This window comes from Protopterus annectens, chromosome 3.part0, assembly GCF_019279795.1.
Source record: "Protopterus annectens isolate FY-2018-M chromosome 3.part0, PAN1.0, whole genome shotgun sequence".
Taxonomy (NCBI): Eukaryota; Metazoa; Chordata; order Ceratodontiformes; family Protopteridae; genus Protopterus; species Protopterus annectens.
Genome location: NC_056731.1, coordinates 1122743536 through 1122767298, shown reverse-complemented (window position 1 = coordinate 1122767298; position 23763 = coordinate 1122743536). Strand labels below are relative to the sequence as shown.

The window sequence follows — 23763 nt, the reverse complement described above, 5'->3', positions numbered from 1 at the left end:
TGTGTGTGTGTGTGTTAATTCTGGCATAGTAGGACTAATGTTTATTTGGGAGAAGTAAGTTGTAATGCAATATGCATAAGCATATCTCTCAATCTATCAGAGCAAGAAATCTGGACAAAGCCAAAAATAATAATGAGACAAAGGCCCCAAAATAGGGACACATTTTAAATATTTCTCCTGTAAAATCAGCTGCTAGAATAACAGGTTTTGGGTTATGTATTTTCTGAGGAATATGAAGTCTTAAATTCAAACATCTGCCAATATTTATTATTATTTAGTGCCTTCAACCTTCATGTTGAGATCCCACAATTCCAGTGGATTGGGCAGGGTTACATGATTATGTATGCAAATTTATGTTAATGAGTGGTCCGATTTTTGGCCAGTTGTACCTACTTTTCATAAGCTTTGCCCAGATCTTTGAAGTTTCAAAGTTGAAAGGTATGCTCTAAGGTTTCTTAAAGCTTAAGTTAAAAAGGTTTCCACACATATGCTTTCTCTTTCTGTAAGTCTCATGGCTATCGTCCTCCTTAGCTCATAGGTTGTAGCCTGGCCAGTAATACTGAATGCAAAAACTGCTGCTTACAGGAATTGTGTTTTAAAGAAACCAGTCAGTATTTCATAAGTTTGAAAATTAGCATGCACCACCAAAAACAGTACAGCTGAGAGGTATGTGCATATTTAACATCCAAAATGAGACTTGGGGGACAGGGTCTGGGTCGTGTCCAAAATGTTGTTTCAATATGGATAGCCCACTGCATTATCTTTTACCTTAAATCACATGGCAGACATCTATAACAAAAATGTCACTCTACCAGGGACACAGCTACCAGTATTGTTTATCTGAGAGCAGTTAGTGTACAGGACATTTTAGAGGCAGCCAAATGGTACTCGATCCATAATTTTGCTAAACATTACAGACTGAACCATATCTCTGCAGCTAGTGTTGGGCATGTATCCACCATACGAAAGGACTTGATGCCTTGTTCTTGTATTCAGTAATCCAACCACCTGTCCTGTTAGAGGATAAACTTTGACAATCTTCTCAGAATTTATGAATCAAAAGCAAGCTACACAAAGAACATTGTGTAGTTGTTTAATTTACTGTAATTGTATATGTTTGAGTGTAGTAACTGTTGCAGTGTAGGCCCCCTCCCACTATCCCTGTACCTTCCTTGGAATATGGGGATCGAGTGGGTACCCATATCCCCTCTTCACTATCTTTCCTATATTTTTGTGCTTCCTCCTTGGTCATATCTCTTAAAAAGGCTAATTCTCTCCGGTCTGAATCTCAAGACTGCCATCAAAAGAAATTTTTGTATCTGCATTTTTTACGATCAGTCTGACATTGATCTATAGTGAGGCAAAAAATGACCAAAGATAATGATGGCAGAGGCCATAGTTAGTACATGAAGATGTCTGAGGTAAGGTGACAACAGGTCCGACTGAAAGGAAGGAACGCTCAGCTCTGAAAGTCTTGCCAGGGTTCTGATGGTAGATTTATATTTTCTCAACATTTCAGTGCCAAAATAAGAAATCATATGTTGTACTGTATAGTGAAAATGATGAACTACTTAAGAGTTCTATGTTTTGTGTTTAGCAAAAAAAAATAAGCACAAACCATGAAGGTTTGTGTTAGTATATCATTAGGGACTAGTACTTTTGTTTTCCTTCCCTCACCGTGCAATATGATAATAGCAAGCCCTTAAAATAATGCTGCATTACTTAATAATTTTTTGTAATAAGTGATCATTTTGTATATATAAATGTTAATAATGTTTGCATACTGGCTCAAACAATATACTTTATTTTCCAAATAAAACTCCATATGGTGTAGTTTATGATAGAATTGTGTTTATGTCATGAAGTGTTAATGCCCTCAGCTGTTTTTCATGTGTATGGTAACCACACTTGAACCCCACCTATTTCAGATATGTCATTAGTTCTTGTCCCATTCCCTACCAACAGTACAGCTGGCCTGGTAGCTCTGGTTGTAACTATTCATTCCCAGAGGCTAAAGCACTGCTCTCTCAGTTCTCATATCGGCAAGAGCCAGCCATAACATGGCCATCATCCAGGGATGTGGAGGCTTCAGTGAGGCCTTGCATAACACACTGAATGTTCGTACACACTCTTACACATGTTGTAAATGTAATCACATATAAGCAGCGTTGGCAAGTTGAGTCGAACCTGTTACACACTGCATGGCTATGAAAAGCTCAGTACTATTTTTTTCTCTTTAATTTTTCTCTTGTTTGACCCAAACAGGTACAGCTACAGATAAGATTACATGTCACTCATCCTGGCCTGTATGTGGTGGTTCTGGAATACCTTAACGAAGATGAGGCAGTTCTACACACTGATATCATAATGAAGAACTCACAAGGGCCAATCAAGCAGGCTGTTGTCAACATCTACAGCTGCAAGTACAGGTAAGATTCATGGTGATTTCCAAAGGTGATCTAAAACTCTTGTTCTAATACTGTGCATCAGTATAGCACTGTACCACATAAACCCCATGCCACGATTATAAACAGTAAACGTGAGTGTGTAGTGGCATAATGCAAATAGCTGTAACTCAAGAGAAGGTGGCGCAGTGGGTGATGGATCTGATGGTCATTCAGAGGATTTTACATTTGAATTTCTCATTCATTTTATTTGTTTTACTTATAGGATGCATTAATAGTCTGGTTCAATGAGTTGCATCTAGTTAGTTTGAGTCTGATACCCAAAAGTTCAGTTTCAGTACTGTGTGACTCGAAGCAAGGTGTTTAATCAGAATGAAGCTCCCAGGACACCCCTGCAAATAACTATGACTCTGAAGGCTTATACCTAGTTAACAAAGAATTGTAAATGATTAATGGGCTTATACCTAGTTAACAAAGAATTGTAAATGATTAATAAGTTATAATTTGCAAGATATTGTTTAGATATGCACATGTAGGCACTTATTTATTAATTTTTATTTACTTGTTTGCCCAGGAAAAGTGTGTCTGTGCATCACAAAAACAACCCCTTTTCAGTGAAGGCCTGGGGAGAAAATCTCTACAAATAAAATACAATATTACAAACGACATAGTTTGTTCTGACATGTACTAATGACATAGATTGCAAATTTACAGAAAGGCAGTTCAAAATAATGTTGACTGAAAGTAGAAAAACATTGTAAGACTCACATTTGTACATTATTGGTTTTAGTACTAAATACAATACAGATTGATGTAATTAGCATCAAGTGATAGGAATGAAATAAAAGCCAGTAGGGAAAAGTATATATTGATTTCCAGTGAAACAGTTTAGGGCATTCAGGTACCCTCATGGAAAATTGCGATACCTGACTATAACAGGCACATAGAACTGTCATTAATGGGTGGTCATTTACCAGTGAATGGAAGAAAACATACTTATAAAAAACATTTTATTAAACTAAAATATATTTGAAAGAATGTCTTTCCAAAACCTCTTTTGTTTGTTTTTATATCAGGGAAAACATCTGAATAGCATGAAGGTTTTGGTTTGAATATGTTTCCAAATGTTTCTAGGTGTAGTATGCTGACATATAGCAACGTTCATTCATGTTAATAAAACAACAAATGGAAAGATTTATGCTTTGAGAGGGATGCTGTTGTTAAACTTGATTTAAACAAAAGTAGCATTTCTAAATGAAATGTTGGGGGACTCTAGGGTTGATAACATATTTCATTGTGAATGGTACTGAGGCTTTGGTATACACATATGTAACAGCCTCAAAGAGGATTAACACAAGCTGTCTTTCTCATTTCTTTCTTTCTTTCTTTCTTTCTATAATTTTCATACTAATGAAGATGGCATACATTAGTTGGGAAACCATCACATGAAAGGCCAATGTCATAATTTTCAAGTAATTATACACATATTTTCTTTGACCCCTGAACCCACTATAACAAACAAGCCACCACAGTTGCTACTTTGTTGACTAGGATACATTCATACTCCCCTGGGACAAGAGTCCACAATGCTTTTGTTTCCTTGGGCGTGAAAGTTGAACACCCAGAGGGCATTGTTATCCGGGGTGGGGGGGTGTCAGGGATTTTCTAACGTAGGCTCTTTAACTCTCACAGCTTAGCTGTTGCTTCCTCATAGCTTATAACACATGGCTGCATGCATGCTACCATGCACATGCCCCCAGCTACAATGCTTTGCTCTGATAGATGAACACAGACGTTGTGATCCACCCTAATAAACCTACTGCATCTACCCCCCCATAAGTATATGAGACAGTGTCTACTACCATCTCTACCAGAGCAGTTCCACTGATGAGATCATTATACATTTCTTGATTCTTGATTTGTACTGTTGACAAGTTACTTAAATTTTAGGTCTGTTATAGTTAATATTCATTATTTTGAAGGAATGCATGCTTTCACTGTATTCATTTTCCATTTTGAGTGTAAGTATCAGAACTGTATTGCCAGTTTTCATTTCATTTTCATTGTAATTCAGTTCCACTGTTTGCTATATTATGATTCCTGTAATTCTTTCATACAAGACTTATCAACCAGAGAAAATGTAAAAAACACATTCAGTACAAAGCTTTAGTTGTAAGGATGGGCAACACATACAATAATACTGTTGCAGCTCATATGCCTCCTAAGCATTGATTTTTCATACAGAAATATATCTATTTTCCTTTAAAGGCAATAAGATAAGATTTTAATTCAGTAATTACCAAGATTATTAACAAATTTCACAGAGACAAGGTGATAGGTGAAGGTAAAAATAAAAAAAATTATTGTGTGAACCAAGTTCAATAGTCAGGCAGCCATGAGCAGGTATACAAATTAGACTTTGTTAGATAATGTTCCATTGTAAACCTTGTCTTAATTCATGTAAATATAAATCTATCTGTGTGTGTGTGTGTGTGTGTATATATATATATATATATATATATATATATGTGTGTGTGTGTGTGTTTGTGTGTGTGTGTAATATGTTATAAACTTTTTTCAATAACCTGTTTTTTTATCCTCTCTCACTATATATACATATATATATATATATATATATATACATATATATATATATATATATATATATATATATAGATATAAATATATTTACATATACATATATATATATATATATATATATATATATATATATATATATATATATATATATATAGATTTAGATGTAGGGCAGTGGGTCAAATGACAAGCTACTCCAACATCCAGAATGTCGACATTATTACACTGAAACACCAAACAGCGACACATTCTGCACATAACCTGGAGATTAAATAGGAGGTGAGTAAACCAAGTGCAAGTGTTTTTACAGGGAGGCAAGCCTCTCTGCATCCCCAATGCCCCCTGATAATTATATATACTAGCTCCAAGTTCGCGTAATATCCATGGAAAGAAAATATTCAATTACCCAGGGATTGTCAGTGTGCCAGACATACCTGTCGCCCATCTGTGTTGACCAAATGGTGACAATGTGGAGTTTTTTTGACTAACTGCCCTAAATGCATTTATATATATATATATATATATATATATATATATATATATATATATATATATATATATTTATACATAATATGCATACACACACACATATACATATGTATATATGTGTTTGTGTCTGTTTGTGTGTGTGTGGCAGGGCTAGCCACCTGACAATGTGAGCACTGGCTCTAGATGGTTGTCACTGTTGGTGTGACACCCTGACCCCATGTCTCATGTTCAAAATTGGGAAAAGGGGTTCTGGATGTATGGATATATTCATACACACACATGCACACACACAAACACAACACACACACACACACACACACACACACACACACACACACACACGGCAGTCATTTTGTTGAACATTTGTTTGATCAAGCAGACTGCAGGTTATTTTGTGTAATTGTTCACATTATCTGAAATCCATTTTGTCAAAACATGTAAGTGGGTTTGTATTACGGATGGGTATGTGAGTGTGTGTGTGAGGGTTAAGTAATGTTTGGTAAGAGGATAGATCTGGTGTTTTTGCAAGTGTTTGCAGGTTAGGGTTAGGGTTAGGGTAAGGTTTGAGGAAGGGGATAGATTTACTGTTGTATGTGTGGCTGAGCCAGTCTTGTGTAATGGTAGTATTATGGAAAGGTTTGTTTAAGGTTAATATGTAGAGTTATGGGCAGGTTTATTGTTAGAATGCATTACTAAGATGGTTTTGGTGAGGCGTAATGAATGATCCTAACTCCAAATCTGCTCCAACCCAAATCCTATGCATTACCTTAAAAAAAAACCTTTCTATAACACTTCCACTATTTGGGCAGAATGTTGTGGTAGGGTTTGGCTTAAAGACTATTCTCTTCTTTTTGCAAACATTTGTAGGTCAGACGTTTTGGCTTTTCAATATTGTGATTTCTTTTTTTGGTCTTTTATAGTAGATATTTTAGCATTTCAATCATTTACAATAAACTCATAAACACGTATATATATGTATATATATATATATATATATATATATATATGTGTGTGTGTGTGTGTGTGTGTGTGTGTGTGTGTATATATGTATATATAAATACATATATATATATATATATATATATATATATATATATATATATATGTGTGTGTGTGTGTGTGTGTGTGTGTAGATATATATATATATATATATATATATATATATATATATATATATATATATATATATATATGTGTGTGTGTGTGTGTGTGTGTGTGTGTGTGTGCAGTATATCTATATAGAAATAGATAAAGGTATACATAGAGAGAGAGATTTAATGGTATATGTGAAAATGTAACACATGGGTGTGGTATGTGATGCATGAAATCTCTTATACCTCATGTTTAGGAAAAATGTTTTAGGAGGAATGGCTTATGAGTTCCCAGTATTACAGTAAAAAATATCAAACCAAACACCCGCACAATCAAATTATTTTTTTTATTTTCTGCTTTTGATTGTGTTTTTTATTTTGGATTAGTATTTCCTTTCCATTTCAGTGGGATGTGGTAATTGTGTAACATTTATATTGAGCTAGGCTTTACACAGATTATCTGACTTTTTAATGATTTTTTACTCCATTGCTTGTGGCATTATATCTACTGTAGTTGTAAAGGAATTTTCAAATGTTTTTATTATTTTTAGATTTGTGGAATTGTTGAAGTAGTGTAATGTGAAATGGGTTATTATCTTTTAGATTTCCAGTTTAGTAATATGCTTTAGTTAGTTTAATATTATTTTGTGCAGTTTTGTAGTTTCGGGTTTAGTTTACTGCTGTTACTGTTTTTTTTTTCTTTTCCATTCCGATGGGATTGGTTTGTGTTTTCCTTTATATCTTTTTGTTTTTAAGATTTTAAGATTACATTTGTAGTAAGTGTAATTTAGACTGGTAGTGTTGTTTTGTGAGGTAGGTTTGTTTGTGTTTTGTGAGCAGTATGTGAATGTCTTTCTTAAAGTGTGAATGGGCTAAGTGATAGTGACTGATAACATGGGTAGGATGGTGAAAAGTGCCTGGTGAATGGGGCTAAGTGATAGTGACTGATAACATGGGTAGGATGGTGATAATTGCCTCCTGGTGAATGGGGCTAAGTGATAGTGACTGATAACATGGGTAGGATGGTGATAATTGCCTCCTGGTGAATGGGGCTAAGTGATAGTAACTGATAACATGGGTAGGGTGGTGATAATTGCCTCTTGGTGAATGGGGCTTAGTGATAGTGACTGATAACATGGGTAGGGTGGTGATAATTGCCTCCTGGTGAATGGGGCTAAGTGATAGTGACTGATAACATGGGTAGGATGGTGATAATTGCCTCCTGGTGAATGGGGCTAAGTGATAGTGACTGATAACATAGGTAGGGTGGTGATAATTGCCTCCTGGTGCATGGGGCTTAGTGATAGTGATTGATAACATGGGTAGGATGGTGATAATTGCCTCCTGGTGAATGGGGCTAAGTGATAGTAACTGATAACATGGGTAGGGTGGTGATAATTGCCTCTTGGTGAATGGGGCTTAGTGATAGTGACTGATAACATGGGTAGGGTGGTGATAATTGCCTCCTGGTGAATGGGTCTTAGTGATAGTAACTGATAACATGGGTAGGGTGGTGATAATTGCCTCCTGGTGAATGGGTCTTAGTGATAGTGACTGATAACATGGGTAGGATGGTGATAAGTGCCTGGTAAAGAGGCAAAGATAAGAATAATCAAAAGGGAACCTCTCTTACATCTTTACTCGTGTTTTAATCTAACCCTAACCCTGACACAAACAATGTCTTTGCACAATGGATGCATTGCTTTAGCAGACATTACCTGAGCAATGACATCGACATTTAATGGAGGAAAATAGCTGCAATCTGTAAGTACAAGTGCATTTTGAATGTAACACACATTGGATAGAAAACCGTGCACACATGTACAGCACGAGCAGTAAGACTGAAATGAGTGTGAACCCCTCCTGGCCATGACTGCAGAGCAGCAAGACAGAGGAGGTACCAGTGTTATGTGATGTATGGCATCTGAACATCCTAAAGTGTTAAAACTGATTGCACCTTAACTGTATACCCCCTCAATGAAAAATGTTATATCGCTGTGACAGCACCTGAACCTATGAGGGGTTTAGTGTGTCAGGATGCTGCCATTTTAAAACATTACCCTGCAACTACAGCCTTACATCAAACATGATTTCTTAGTGGAGCACCATAGCATTTGGCCATTCAGGTCAATTATCCATAGTAACCCTAATAGTTACCTGATGTCACATATGCTTCCTAGCTGTATGCCTTTGTGACATATTCCCTGGTAAGGACATTGTAAGCATCAATATAATAGCACATTTTCGCAGAATGTGTTCAGAAGAAAATGAGAAAAATTTAGTGTCAAGGTTACTTAAATTGTTAAAAAACACAAGTTTGGTGTAGCCAAGACAACTGAACCAAATGAATGAAAAAGCTATACCAATATGCTATCCAGTCTTGAGACGCCTGTAGTCCTCACAACTGGTACCAAGAAAGATAAGAACTTAAATTTCATGAAAGTTACTGTATAAAACTTCTTTTAATAAAATAAGAAAAGCACATGAACAGCACGATTTAAACACATGAACCGCACAAATTTAATTCAGTTAAGCTCTTTCACCTGCTGTATTACGGGCTTCCTCAGAACTGAGCTTTTGTTATTTTATTAAAAGAAGTTTTATTCAGTAACTTTCATGAAATTTAAGTTCTTATAGCTTTTTCATTCATTTAGTTTACTTAAATTGTTATATAAACAATATCTTTTTAGAAAAGTGCTATTCTGCTTCCAGACCACCAAACCAGTTTAATATAGTTCACTAGTGGAAGCAGCAGTAATGATGTTTACAGAAAGACTGAAACTGATAGCTTTATCCACCCACTTAACGTTTTTTGCTTTGCCTATTTGTGTTCCTTCCATTTTTGTTTGTGAAGGCTTTTTAATTGTTTAGCTGTGGACCCCATTCTTTTAAATCCTCCTATATCATCCATTGACTTGCAGTTTTGGCTTTTACTGCCCTTCTCATGATTAAGATCTGTTTTCCAGTGCTCTGTTCTGTCTTGGAGATAGTGTAAAATTAATAAGCATAGCTCCCTCCTATTTTTTTAATTTTCTTCCTCAAATTTCATTCCAGTTCTTTATATTATCTTCTCTCACATCCGTCTAGTCCTCGTACATGCCTAAGCAACATGGGTTACACCAGCACTATCAGCTTACCACCAATGTTTATCCTTTACAGATCGTCTTTTGTTTCTTTCCTGAAAGGGTAACTTGCCATCTATGGAGTATTCTTATTTGAACATACCATCACCTCACTAGAAGCCTGTCTTCCTTGGCCATTGTCTATGCCTCTTCTCATTCTTCCACTGTATGGACCCATCATTCTTTCTTCTTCCATTTCTTCTCCTGTCCTCATCTTCCCTATCTTGACATGTTGCTTATGTCAGACCACTTCCTCCCTTTCCATTCCACCTATTTTTGGAGCCATCTTCCTTTTTCACCCTTCTTACTTCCTTCCCTCTGTTCTGTCTTATTTTCTTCAATACTCCCTCCACATTCATCTTCAGTCACTATTTACCCTAAACATGTTCCTATTGTCCTACCAACCCGTCCCTCATTTCATCTGTGTATAAGATAATTCTCTTTTGAATGTTTAAGTACATGCTCCAGCTTTGTCCACCTTCAATTCTTCATAAATTCTCTTTCATCCCAGTCTTATTTTCCCCACTCCTCATTTCCATGTGAAGTCATTGAAACCATTCATTGCTTCTAGCCTGCATTTTATTCCTAGTTGATTTATTCCTAGCTTAATTTTCCTTTGTCTTATTTTTTTCCTTCTCTACCTTCTTTTTGTTATTCCTGTTCCTCCTCATGGTTCTTCTCCCTTCAGGTAGTCCTGCCTTGTTCTCCAGTCCTCTGATTCATTCATTAATAACATACTCCATGTCTTAAGATGTTTTCTGCTCTTGGGCTTATCATCCTTTTGACTTTGTTGATTGCCCCTGTCAGGGATGAAGTTTTTTCTTCCAACCTTTGAAGGAATCCCTCTATTTTTCTTGGCAACTTACCTAGTTCTCCTCCCTTGTCTGTTCTACTGTACCCCAGATTTCTAGTTCCAAGTACTTTGCTACCTGCCTTTCTGATATACCAGATATGTTCCATCTGTGTACCCCAGATTTCTAGTTCCAAGTACTTTGCTACCTGCCTTTCTGATATACCAGATATGTTCCATCTGTGTACCCCAGATTTCTAGTTCCAAGTACTTTGCTACCTGCCTTTCTGATATACCAGATATGTTCCATCTGTGTACCCCAGATTTCTAGTCCCAAGTACTTTGCTACCTGCCTTTCTGATATACCAGATATGTTCCATCTCTGTACCCCAGATTTCTAGTTCCAAGTACTTTGCTGCTTGCCTTTCTGATATACCAGATATGTTCCATCTCTGTACCCCAGATTTCTAGTTCCAAGTACTTTACTGCCTGCCTTTCTGATACACCAGATATGTTCCATCTCTGTACCCCAGATTTCTAGTTCCAAGTACTTTGCTACCTGCCTTTCTGATATACCAGATATGTTCCATCTGTGTACCCCAGATTTCTAGTTCCAAGTACTTTGCTACCTGCCTTTCTGATATACCAGATATGTTCCATCTCTGTACCCCAGATTTCTAGTTCCAAGTACTTTGCTGCCTGCCTTTCTGATATACCAGATATGTTCCATCTGTGTACCCCAGATTTCTAGTTCCAAGTACTTTGCTGCCTGCCTTTCTGATATACCAGATATGTTCCATCTCTTTACCCCAGATTTCTAGTTCCAAGTACTTTGCTGCCTGCCTTTCTGATATACCAGATATGTTCCATCTCTGTACCCCAGATTTCTAGTTCCAGGTACTTTACTGCCTGCCTTTCTGATATACCAGATATGTTCCATCTGTGTACCCCAGATTTCTAGTTCCAAGTACTTTGCTGCCTGCCTTTCTGATATACCAGATATGTTCCATCTCTTTACCCCAGATTTCTAGTTCCAAGTACTTTGCTGCCTGCCTTTCTGATATACCAGATATGTTCCATCTGTGTACTCCAGATTTCTAGTTCCAAGTACTTTGCTGCCTGCCTTTCTGATATACCAAATATGTTCCATCTCTGTACCCCAGATTTCTAGTTCCAAGTATTTTGCTGCCTGCCTTTCTGATATACCAGACATGTTCCATCTAGCCCTTTGTTCCTCCTCCTGTACCCCCACTCTCATTGCTCTTTTTTAAGAGTACCTTCTGTCCCTGCTTCTCTTGTGAATGCCTCATATTACCTCAGTACTACTCTTACCATCCTATCAGTGTTCTTCACCATTAATTTTCAGTCCTCTGCAATTAAACAAGAAAAATTGTGATGCCCCCTCCTTCCTGTTTCTTGTTCTTCTCCAATTTCTCCCTTATTTCTGTCGCCAAAACCCTGATAGATGTAATAAATAGATTTGGTGAGAGTGGACAGTTTTGCCTCAATTCTGTTTGGATATAGACTCACTATGTTCTTGATTTATCACTATTCTACTATCAGTTTACTGTAAAAAAAAACCCTTAACCAGTTACAGAAAGCCTGCCCTACGTCCCTATCTTCTAGGGTTTCAAGCATAAAATCCCACCTCAGGGAGTCATTTTTTATATATTAAACAAGATGCATCCCCTTTCATTGTTTCCTTTCTTAAAGTTTAATGCTTCTTATATTAATGGATCCCACCTGCCTTTCTTGTAGATCGATCGATAGATAGATATGTGGATATATATTGCCAGCAGTCCATCCTGTCTTTTTGTCAAAATTTTGGCTAAATTTTCTCATTTATGTTAAACAACAAGATGGGCTTTATGCCTCCCACACCTGTTGTTTTCTGCTTTTTCTTTGAGAGTACTACTCTTACCATCCTATCAGTGATGCTTCTTGCATAGATTTTGATAATGCCTGCCTTCTTTCTCTGTTAAAGATGCTTACTAACTGTACTTCAGTCTTGTCACTCACACCAACGTGAATATGGAAGTTTATTGAATAACTGTCTTTCCCTCTGGCTTTGCCAAACGTAAGTTCCTCTATGGTTTTCTTCATCTCTACCTTTTCTCTGGGCCTATCTAGTTGCCATTGTTCCAGCTTTCCATTTTAACTCTGTGTCTCTCTGTCACACATGTTATCATCCATTTTCCTCATATACATTTCAGAATTCTTTAATTTCTGTTTTTTTCTACTCTTCTGTTATTTTCCATTCTCTTTTCTTAAGCTTCGGATAATATTTTCTTCAGTCATTTCTTTTAGTCTCCAGGCCATTGCTTTTCCTGATCTTTCCCCTGTAGGCATCAAAAGTCCCTTCTATCTGCTAGATGTTCATCATTTGATTACTGCTACAATAGTCTTATTTATTTATTTATTTGTTTATTTATTTTACATTTGTTGACCGTGCTAGTCTAACTGGATATATGTCCATTTTCAGTAGAGGCCCGGAGAGATGAGCTCCATGAGAACAAAATCAAAACATCTCATATAAACACAGGATTCATAAACAACTAATAAAATGTACAATGTACTTTGAAGGAATAGTACAGTGTTTATCATATAGGGTAGACTTAGCTGAATTAGTTATGTCCTGCACAGGATATAACAGTCAGCCAGCTTCCGGAGCTTAAGGGTATCTTCTTCTTACCAAACCATTATCAGCTGAAGCATATCTGAATAAAATCAATAGTTTAGGCACCAAGCCCATCAGAGCTTTCCTGTTGCTGAATAGCACTGTTGTTGTGGGCTGTCGAAGGGCCAAAGTCTAAAACGGCTCTCCATTGCTAGGCAGATAAGTTCCCTTCGAGGAAAAACCTTCCACATTGTATTTGCATGTCAAAAACTTAACTTTTTTTGTGAAATAACTTGGTTAACGTTAGCAAAAAGGGTTTTATGGACTGTCATGTGACTTTTAGTCACTTTTACCTGTGAAATGCAACTTTTTACTTTTGTGAAAAAATAGTTAAAACTGTATGTTTCTCCTAACTAAAACTTCTGTTAATTTACCTTTGGGGGCTGTGGTAAGTGTTTAAAGTGTTTTCACTGTGTTTTTTTGGGTGGAAAAATCTTCTTTTTATAAACTTGTGTGCTTCGCAGATGACTGCTGTCAGTCTTACCCAGGCTTCAGTCATAATTTTTGGCTTCATCATAGAAAAACTTACCAGTTAATTGGTTCTTCCTGCCACAAATTTTCCTCAGCTGCATCTGGGTGACTGTGCCGTAGCCATTTCTTGTTCCTCAGAACACTCGTCTTTTACCTTGGCTCTCTCTCATGTACTCCCTTCAGCCACCATAGACTGGGAATAAGACATGTCATCTGCAGCTGTTCAAGTGCCCTTAGAAAGCAAGTGAGACAAACTCTGTTTGGTCTCTGAGGAAGGAGTAGGGAATGCTTTTCTGCCTCGCAAGGCGAACATTACCTATCAAAAGGGATAATTTGCCTGACAGGAGTCAATCTGCTTCTAAAGAAATTCCTACCAAAACGAAGTAAAAATTTAAAAATGTATCTTCTCCAGTTACTTTGAGCAGGAGTGATTTATTGAGCTTAGCTCATGGTTAGACTCAGGCTCTTGACCCTTCAAGCTCTAGTGTTACTGGTAGGAGAAAAATGAATTCTTCATTTTCTAAAGATTTCTAGTACTGAATAGGAACATTATTTTGAGGGATCATCTTCTTCTCTAATCAGGTAACTCTGAGGGGAGGGTTTCTTCAGATAATCCCTTAGAATAATTTTCTGTTTCTGAAACCATATCCAGAATCAGTCAATTGTTTCAGTGGGAACATAATGATATTCCACTGCCCCTGAAAAAATATTATGAATCATTACAACAGGGATTTCCTGAACCCTCTACTGTTCCTCTTGTTCTTCAAGCAATGGAAGATGTGTTTATTACAGCCTGTAACTTGTCTGACAGCCAGCCTGCTTCCCCTGAGAAAGCAGACCGATTGTATAAATTTCCTCAATCATACAAAATGAAATCCCCAGATCTGACTCTGCAGTGATATCTTCAGTAAGTTTGCTGCTGCTAAACATCTGTTAAACATTCATCCCTCCCGGTCTAAGGATGGGAAGGCCTGCTAAATATCTGGTAAACATTAATCCCTCCCCTCTGATAAGGATGGGAAGGCCTTTGATAAATTTGGTGAAAAAGTATATACTTCTGCCACACATTTTTAGAATTTTCAGTTGTCAGGCTCATATGTTAAAGTTTCTGCTTGCATCATTTGAGAATATGAGGAAAATATTAACTACCCTCCCTCTTCTGAGGAAAAATCTTCTAGGATTAATCGTATTACTTCAGTGTCTCAGGTGATTAAAACTGTTTGAAGTGTGCTTATAATTCAGGTGATGCCTCTTCCAGAGCAGCTGTAACTGAAGCTGTTATAAGAAAGTTTGCTTGGTTATATACACAACATTTACATGAGGAGGTTAAAGCTGAAAATTTTAACTATCACTTAGAATGGAAGGTTGTTTTAGACCATCTGCTGCTGAGGTTCTGGAAACGTGTAATGAGAGAAGGACACTAATTCAGCGTGTTACTGAAAATTTTCATCCTCCCTTCTTCTCCAAGTTTGTTAAAGATTTTACACCAACATCTGCACCTTTTCACAAAAAGGAAACTAGGCTGACATAGCAAGTTTTGGCACGCAGATATTCAAAAAAACAATGGCAAAGGGGTGCTAAAAAAAAAGGAGGAGCTCCTCCCCACCAAAGCAAGGACAGACCAGCAAGTCTGAATGACTGCAGAGTTCTCCCCTACCCTCCCTGGGGAGCCTTTTAATATTTCCCAAAATCTGGTTCTCCCTTTCTCTCTTTGACAACAGATAATCTAAGACAAATGGGCTCCTAGAGTGTTACGTCAGGGATACAGATTGCATTGGGAATCCCACCCATCTTTTCAGGGCATTCCTTCTCATGCACCTGGTAAACCTTTTTTCCCCATCATGTCATTCAGCATCCTGCTGATTCTGGGAAATGATAGAAGCTGTCCCTCTTTTTCTGATAAAGTTTTTTTTTTTTAATTTATTGAAAAATGTTTCTTGTAACGAAGAAAGAAGCATATTGGACACCAGTCTTAGATTTTCATAACCTGTTATCTCTGATTCCCCTTTAAGTTTCTTAGTAACTTTACATTTTAAGTATGCTTATAACATTACTTTTGCTTCAGATTTCAAAAATTTCTTTTTTTCTGTGTCTTTTCTATGTCTGGGTTACACTTTCAGTTCTCTGCATTACCCTTTGGGTTATCCACTTTTCCAAGGGTATTCACAATGTGTCTAACTCTAATCATAGTATATTGCAGACTGCAAAGTATTCACACTTTTCCTTATTTAGATGATTTGTTTATCGTTGTAGAATCGTTTACAAAGTGCCAGAAACTTCTTATTTTAGTGAGAGATCTCCTTTACAGACACGGGTTTCAAGAGAATATCCAAAACTATAGTTTGATGCCTTCTCTCAGGATTGTTTTCCTGAAACCTCTCCTAGGTAACTCATTTCAAAGAACTTTTCTTCCACTGAAAAATGTAGATATATTTCTAGATAATTTCCTGAGTTTTCTACTCAGTTCAAAGCTTCAGCAAGGGGAATTACTAGGATACTAGAATTCATGCCATCCATGATTCGCATGATTCCTAGCTGGAATTACTAGGATACTAGAATTCATGCCATCCAGGATTCACATGATTCCTAGCTGGAATCCACATGACAAAGATTCAGTGGCACCTAAAATCTATATAGTTCCAACATCAACATCCCTTGATATTCCAGATTCCTGTTTGGGAATTTGTAAAAACAGAACTGCTTTGGAGAAGAAGCCAATTATATCTGAGTCCTGATCTCCCATCTTCCCTTCCAGTTCTAGCACAGTCTGTAACTACAGATGACTTAGGCTTTGTTTGGAAAGAGGAGTTTGTGGGAGTAAAAGTTCAAGGTCTTTAGAATAAAAAGGACAGACACAAAATATGTATTTAAACATAAAAGAGATACACAGTAACAAATCTACTCAACACTGTCAATATTCTGTGGTCCCCTGGATAATTAAAAGTGATTATAGACAACTCAACAGATATGTCGTACAGAAAGAAACAGGGAGGAACTAGTTCTTACCCTCTTTGCAGAGCAGCTATGGTAGCTTGGGATATAGCTTTTCAGCAGAATTCTGTTTTACAGACATCGTACATTCCTTCAGAGCAAGCTGACAGACAAGCTGAGCTGGACCAGGACAGACCCTCATGAATGGAAATTTAATTGGGGAGTGTGTCTTCCAGGATTTTATCCAGCTGTGAAGCAGAGTTTCTCCCTAACCCAGTTCAAGTGTAACTTGGAAAATTGGATGGGGAACAGGAAATTCATTCCTGGTTTGGCACCTGTGACTCTAATGGACACAGACAACCTGTAAGTGGTTCATCTCCCAGGCCTCTGCTTGTAAATGTTTCAACTCTCAACCCCTTGCTTACACTTATCAAGGGTAACATAACTTTTTAGTGATTTGGGATGCATGGCTAGGCTTAAATAGGTCCTTGTGGTCATTAGCCTAGTAAACACCTATGAATCTATGAACCTATGTGGGGAGCAAGTCAGATAGATACATTCTTCTCCATTTACAACAAACACCTGTCAAAATTCTGCTACAACTCACCCTTGGAACTGGTATCTGAAGCTAAGCTACTAGGTGTTCAAATCGACAACTGGCTTAATTTCAACTCTCATCTACAACTTAATATTAAAAAAACTCATCAAAAACTAGGTATGCTTTACCGTCAGAATCAGTATCTTACTAGCTCCTCCAAAATCACTCTCGCTTCCTCCTTTCTCATCCCCTCTCTTCTCTATGGGGCTCCATTATTGACTAATCTTCAGATCTCACTAAAAAACCAGCTTTCCTCCTGCTATAACAAAATTGCCAAATTCGCTAATAGCCACAGATCCTCCACCCACCACTGTTCCTCTCTCCAAAAACTAAATTGGCTCGAACTATCTAATCATCTCATCTATATACAGCTGACTTTAGCTCATAAGCTCATTCTCAACCCCTCTCTTTGTCCCTCCCTGTCTTCTGCCTTTAAAATGCACCTACCAAATAGAGTCTTAAGGTCCAACAATCAAAACCTACTGGAAATTCATAAACCATCTTATCCCCCAGGTAAACACTTACTATCCTGTAACCTTTCCCGTCTCTGGAACTCACTCCCACCATCCATTCGTACCACCTCTAACCACTACATGTTCAAAAAGTATCTTCACACATATCTAAGTTCCCAATGGGATTGCTCTTGCTCCCACCCCTCATAAATATATGACATCCTTACCTCCATTATGCTTACGATACCGAACTTTTACCTAACAAAGCTTGTGTTCCCTCAGTATCCACTCTATAATGTACTTTTATGTTCCTTCTGCATAACTCCTCTGTTATGTATTTCACATTACTTCCCAGCTCATTTACTTCACATTAATCCTCATTGATTGTATTGTTTTGAATGCTTTTGAATTTTGAGCTTAAATGTTTTATCTACCACTTTTGTATAAATATTAGCAATCTTGTGTATGAACCTAATTTTGAGTGTGCTGGAGCTTTTCTCCCCAGGACTTTTTATCTACTATTTTGTATAAATATTTAGCAATCTTGTGTATGTACCTAATTTTGTCTGTGCTGGAGCTTTTCTCCCCAGGACTCCATTGAAAACGGGTTCTTTTTGGCCCAATGGACTATCCTGGTAAACCAACTGCAAATAAATAAATAAAATAAATAAAAATAAATAAATACATGATTATTTGCAAGCAGGCAGGGAAAGCAGACATATTTTCATTTCTTTGGAAGGGAATATTCCTATATACTTTTCCATGCTTTCCATTGATATCCAGAGTCATTCTGAAGATTTAGATGGACTCTCCAAAGATCATAGTGCAACTAACAGTGGATGTCCTATCTTTTGGAAGCAGCCAAGGGCAGTTACCACAATCTTCCAAACAAAATAGAGCTACTCATGCAAGACAGAGGCTGTTTGTACACCCCAACCTGAAACAACTTCAACTAACTGCTTGGATGATAGAGTTTTAATACCTTTTAGGCAACTATCCTCTGAGGAAGTGCAGCAAATATTCAGAGGGAAAGAAACCTGCTACTAGGAAATCATATGTTACTAAATGGATTGGTGCCAATTCAAGAAGCAGAATCCTTTTAAGGCTAGTATTTCTTTCTCTGATTCTACAATATCTGTGTGAGCTATTATCCTCTGACCTTTCTTATTCATTTATCATGGTGCATTTGTCAGCCATTTCAGCATTTCTGCCCATGGATCCTCTTTTTAATGCATTCCCATGTTAAAATGTTTTTGAAATGGGTACTACATGCCAGAATACTTACCCGTGGTGCTGGTGCTGCGGTAGCATTTTCGCCTCACAGTAAGACGCTGTCCGGTTCGATTCTTAGCTAGAGCGTCTTCTACGTGGAGACATGCGTGAATGGGCGTACCTTCGTTGAAGGTTGTGCATCAGGCCTGGCATGCCGGTGCGTAAAAATCAACTGCCAATCATTAGCGGACCAGAGCTTCACTGTGGCGACCCCTAACCGGGAAAAGCCGAAAGACACAAACAAACTACATGCCAGAATTCTTAGAAAACAGGTTGCGCCTTCATGGGATCTCAAATTTGTTTTGAACAAAAAATATTCTTGCTCCATTTGAATTAGCCCGTTAGGCTGATTTGAGGTTCATAACATGGAAAACAGGTTTACTGCTTGCCCTGACTTCTGCAACAGGAAATATCTGAGTTTTAAGCTCTCATGGTGGGTCAACCTTATCTCATTTTCCACAGAAGAAGATCTCCTTGACAGCTAATCCTTCTTTTATGCCTAAAGTGGTATTTGAGTTTTCTTTGAGCTAAGCTGTCCATCTCCTTATCTTCTTTCCAGAGTCTAAAAAGGAGGGGAAAAGAATTCTTCATACTCTGGATGTCTACAGGGATCCCTACCATATGATAGAAACCTCATTTGACTGAATCGCACTTGACTGAGACCAAAAGACTGAAAAGTCACTTGAATAAAACCCATAATACTGAATTTCAACATACTAAATTTTAAACTGGACCATATAAAACCAGACTAGGTAGGGGGCTATTCCCCCCACACCCCCAATGTGGGGGGTTGCACCCTCCACCCCCACCCCAACTATATACTAACTCCAGGATGGTACTACAGTGGGGAAAAGGGCATAGTAGTGGCAGCATATACACTACTGTAAGGTAAGTGAAAGGCATATGGGGAAAAGGGCACAGTAGTGGCAGCATGTAGACTTCTGTAAGGTAAATGAAAGGTATATGCCCTTTTCCCCACTGTAGTGCGATCCTGGAGTTAGTATATTTAGTTGGGTAGTGGGGGTCTATGCCCCCCACCTAGTCTGGTTTTATATAGTCCAGTTTACAATTTATTATGTTGAAATTCAGTATTATGGGTTTCAGTTTTATGGGTTTCAGTCAAGTGAATTTTCAGTCTTTTGAAATTTCAGTTTTATGGTTTCAGTCAAATGCGTTTCAGTCAAATGAGGATTCTATCATATGATAGGGATCCATCTACAGGCAACTTATATATTATCTTCACAAAACTAAAACATTCAGAAACTGATCAGTTATTAATTTCTTAGAAAACCTGTGTCAAAGCAGACTATCTCCAAATGGTTGTCACATATATTTCCTTTTGTTATACCCAACACAACAAGGCAATTCCAGGCAGGGTCAAAGCACATTCCACCAAGGCCTTGACTTTATTAGAAGTTTTTTGGAAAGAGGTGGATTCTAAAAGTATTCTAGAAGCAGCAGGTTGGTCCTCTGTGTATACCTTTTCAAAACAATACAAACTAGATTCCTTTTCCAAGTCTTGAGCAGGCTTTGCTAGGACCATTCTCCTGGGTCTTTTGGACCCTCATCCTATCTTCTCCCAGTCAATATAAGCTATGGAAGTCTACCCATATAGCTAAGGTTATAGTAACATAATCTAATGATGAACATAATACACTTGAATGAGTAAGCATACCATAACAGCAGATGTTCGAATGATTACTGCTAGTAGCCACTCCCTTCCCCCGTCCCCTTTATTTTTGAGTACTATTTATTGCCAGGTGAGGACTTTGATTTTTATTTTCCTGGCATTGACCTATGTCATTTTCCTAGCATTGACCTATGTCATTTTCCTGGCATTGACCTATGTCATTTTCCTAGCATTGACCTATGTCATTTTCCTGGCAATGACCTATGTCATTTTCCTAGCATTGACCTATTTCAGTGTTCCAGCCTCCATTTCTCACTGTTGGCACGAAAGTTCTTAAGAACAACCAATCCTGCCTTTCCAAATTGTTCACCATCCCTCTTTACTGGTGCATATACTATCCTCTGTTATTACTAATCCCTTCCTGAACAGAATGACCCATTACCTGTACCTTCTCTCACATTGTTTATTACACTATTCAGATATTCTCTTGATGCAGATTTGTTTTGGTCCTTTTAACTTTGTTTGTGCTTTATACATATGCCTACTCTTTCCCATGCACATTTGCCTGTGATGCTGAGCCTGTTTATTGGATTTGGTAATCACTCCCCATACTCCAAGTCATTAACCTTTTCCCTTGAATTCTCTCCCCCAAAAGGCTAAATAGAGTGCTTCCCTTCTTCCTTCCTTTGGGCACTCTCAGTGCCTATGCCTATGCATTTTTTTCTGATGCTTTATCTAATACTCATCTGGTCCTGAATTTAATAAGTACCCTTTAAATTTCTTTTTGCAGGGGGGAAAGACTCTCCAGCCTCCCCTCAAACTTACATATCAACCATTTCTGAGATTGCCATACTTCAGAGAAAAGGGAATATTCTGAGAAATGGCATGTCAGACTTAGTATATGTAATTCTGATCTTTTGACCATTCAGTCTCAGCATTTTGATATGGTTATCAGATTTCACAGTAAGTTATCTTGACTGTAGCACTTTACAATCAGATGAGCAAGAATCATCTCTCATTTTATGCTGAGTCACCTGGGAGGCTGTTAATATCACCTTCCTGCATCTGTTTGCATTCAGTCTGATTGTGTTACCTGTCAGCCAGCCCGATTGTTTGAGTCCTTTCATTTTAATACCACGACCCTCGACTTGCTTCTGCATGCTAGTGCATGGTTCCCTGTAATCCTGTTTATCTTGTTCTCCCTGCTGCCTTTGACCTTCTACAGCCAGCTTTATGTCAGATTGCAGTAGCTTCAGTTTTCTCCTCCTCCTCTTCTGCTTTGTCCAGTGTCCACATCCATTTCCTGTTTCACATGTTGTCCTCTTCCCCTCACTGTCTTCATCCTTAGCTTTTGGTAATGTTTGTGCTGATTGACTTTTGCCATTCGTGTAACAATGTCTGTATTAAACGCGCACACACACACACACACACACACACACATATATATATATATATATATATATATATATATATATATATATATATATATACATCCTGATAAAAAGACAATAAGCTAAAAAGCAATCTGCAAGGTAAGACAGGCTGTGCTACTGAAGCATCCCATTGCCATTCTACATCTCTGAAGCAGATCTCACTGCAGGATTCTTCCTTTCCCAGGGTTGCAAACTGAACTGTTGCATTAATCAACTTATAACAATCTTGGAACATAGTCATATACTTAATAATGTTTAACTTGTGCACCTACTAGTGCTAAAAAGAAAACAATATTAAATAACAGTCTATAAGGTGAAACAAATTGCTTTACTGAAGTGCCCCACAGCCAGTGTAGGACCTTGAAGCAGTTCTGGCAATATTCAGTTCCATGTACATCATTTACTGTGTTGATTACGGATGTAAGCCCTTTGTTTGAAGTTTACAGTCACAAACTTGATTCGCTGCATTAATGATCTTACCTACCCCCCCCCCCACACACACACACACACACACATATATACACACACACACACACACACACACACACACACACACACACACACACACACACACACACACACACACACACACACACGCACGCACACACGCACGCACTCACTCACTCACACACACACACACACACACACACACACACACACACACACACACACACACACACACACACCTGTGCTTCCTTTGCTGAGATAATTACACGTATAATACTTTTACTCTGAGAATTCCCCTTAGGTCTCAAGTTGCTTTTCTGGATGCATTTTTTTCTAGCTGTTAATCTCTCATTTTTTTGCAGGAAATCACAGGCTTTCGTAGTAGTATTTCAAAATGCCTGGTAGGGTAGCAGTCTGAATTTATTTGCAAATGTGGTGGTAACTGTGTCGTAGAGTTTACTCCTAACCTTCGTTGATCTACCTTGGTTGTATTGTGTAATTGCTTTGTTTATAAAATCTTGCAGACTGGTCTGCATTGACTGTTTCTCTTCAATACGAGCTAGTTTAGCTTTATTTTTTACATTTCTCAGTATCAATTCATTTGTGGTGTAGGAAGGAAACTTGCAAAACACACATCTCAGCCATTCTCTAGCAGCTTCTCTGAAGTCCTTCACAATTTGGGAAAATGCTATTCATTGGAATCAGCTGCTGCTCACCATACTAAGGAAAAACATCTCCCAGTTCCCTGTCAGGAATTCTGTCACTCGTCTCTGTGATCCTTAGGCTGTCTCTCTCCTTAGATCTGTTCTCATCCATGTCCATGTCATATTTCATTTTTTCTACTTCATCTTCAAATTGTAATCTTTCTGTCCGGATTATTAGTTGGTTTCATATTCTGATTGTTTTCTTCTCATCTTGCTGCTGTTGGATTTTTCATCTAGTTTCATGTGCTGGGTGGGCCTCTACAGTTTCTGTCAGGAAGTCTGTGTCTCTGTACACTTCTTGCATCATCTGCATCTGTCTTCTGACATCTTCCACCAAATGTTCTTATTTTAATTGATTGGTTATTCTTTGCTAGATGTAGTAGACTCTTCCATTACATACTCTCTCTACTTTTCTTTTTTTCTGTAGACTGTGTCAGAGTTAAACTGCCATTTTGTTAACTTCCTCCCAGAAGCAGTGGTCATTTTGAAATGTATGTATAAACACTTTTCTTTGCTTTCAGTACTTTTTGTTTCGGCCTTAACTTGCTGTATGTCTCATTTATCAGTACATTCTTTAAAGAGCCTGTGTCTATCACTATTTCTGTTTTTAACATGCTTACTATAATTTCTGGCCATTTTGTAATGTAATTTTT

At 37.7% G+C, this 23763-nt stretch overlaps 1 protein-coding gene across 3 annotated transcripts in view; it reads left to right on the top strand.

Annotated features, from left to right (window-relative positions):
* The window catches only part of LAMA3 (laminin subunit alpha 3), a 2187360-nt gene that overhangs the window by 1392386 nt on the left and 771211 nt on the right, over positions 1–23763 (top strand). For all 3 annotated transcript variants that reach the window (XM_044065357.1, XM_044065355.1, XM_044065356.1), the window contains exon 26: positions 2266–2429. In XM_044065357.1, the coding sequence (XP_043921292.1) occupies positions 2266–2429 (164 nt within the window). The remainder of the gene's footprint in view (positions 1–2265; positions 2430–23763) is intronic.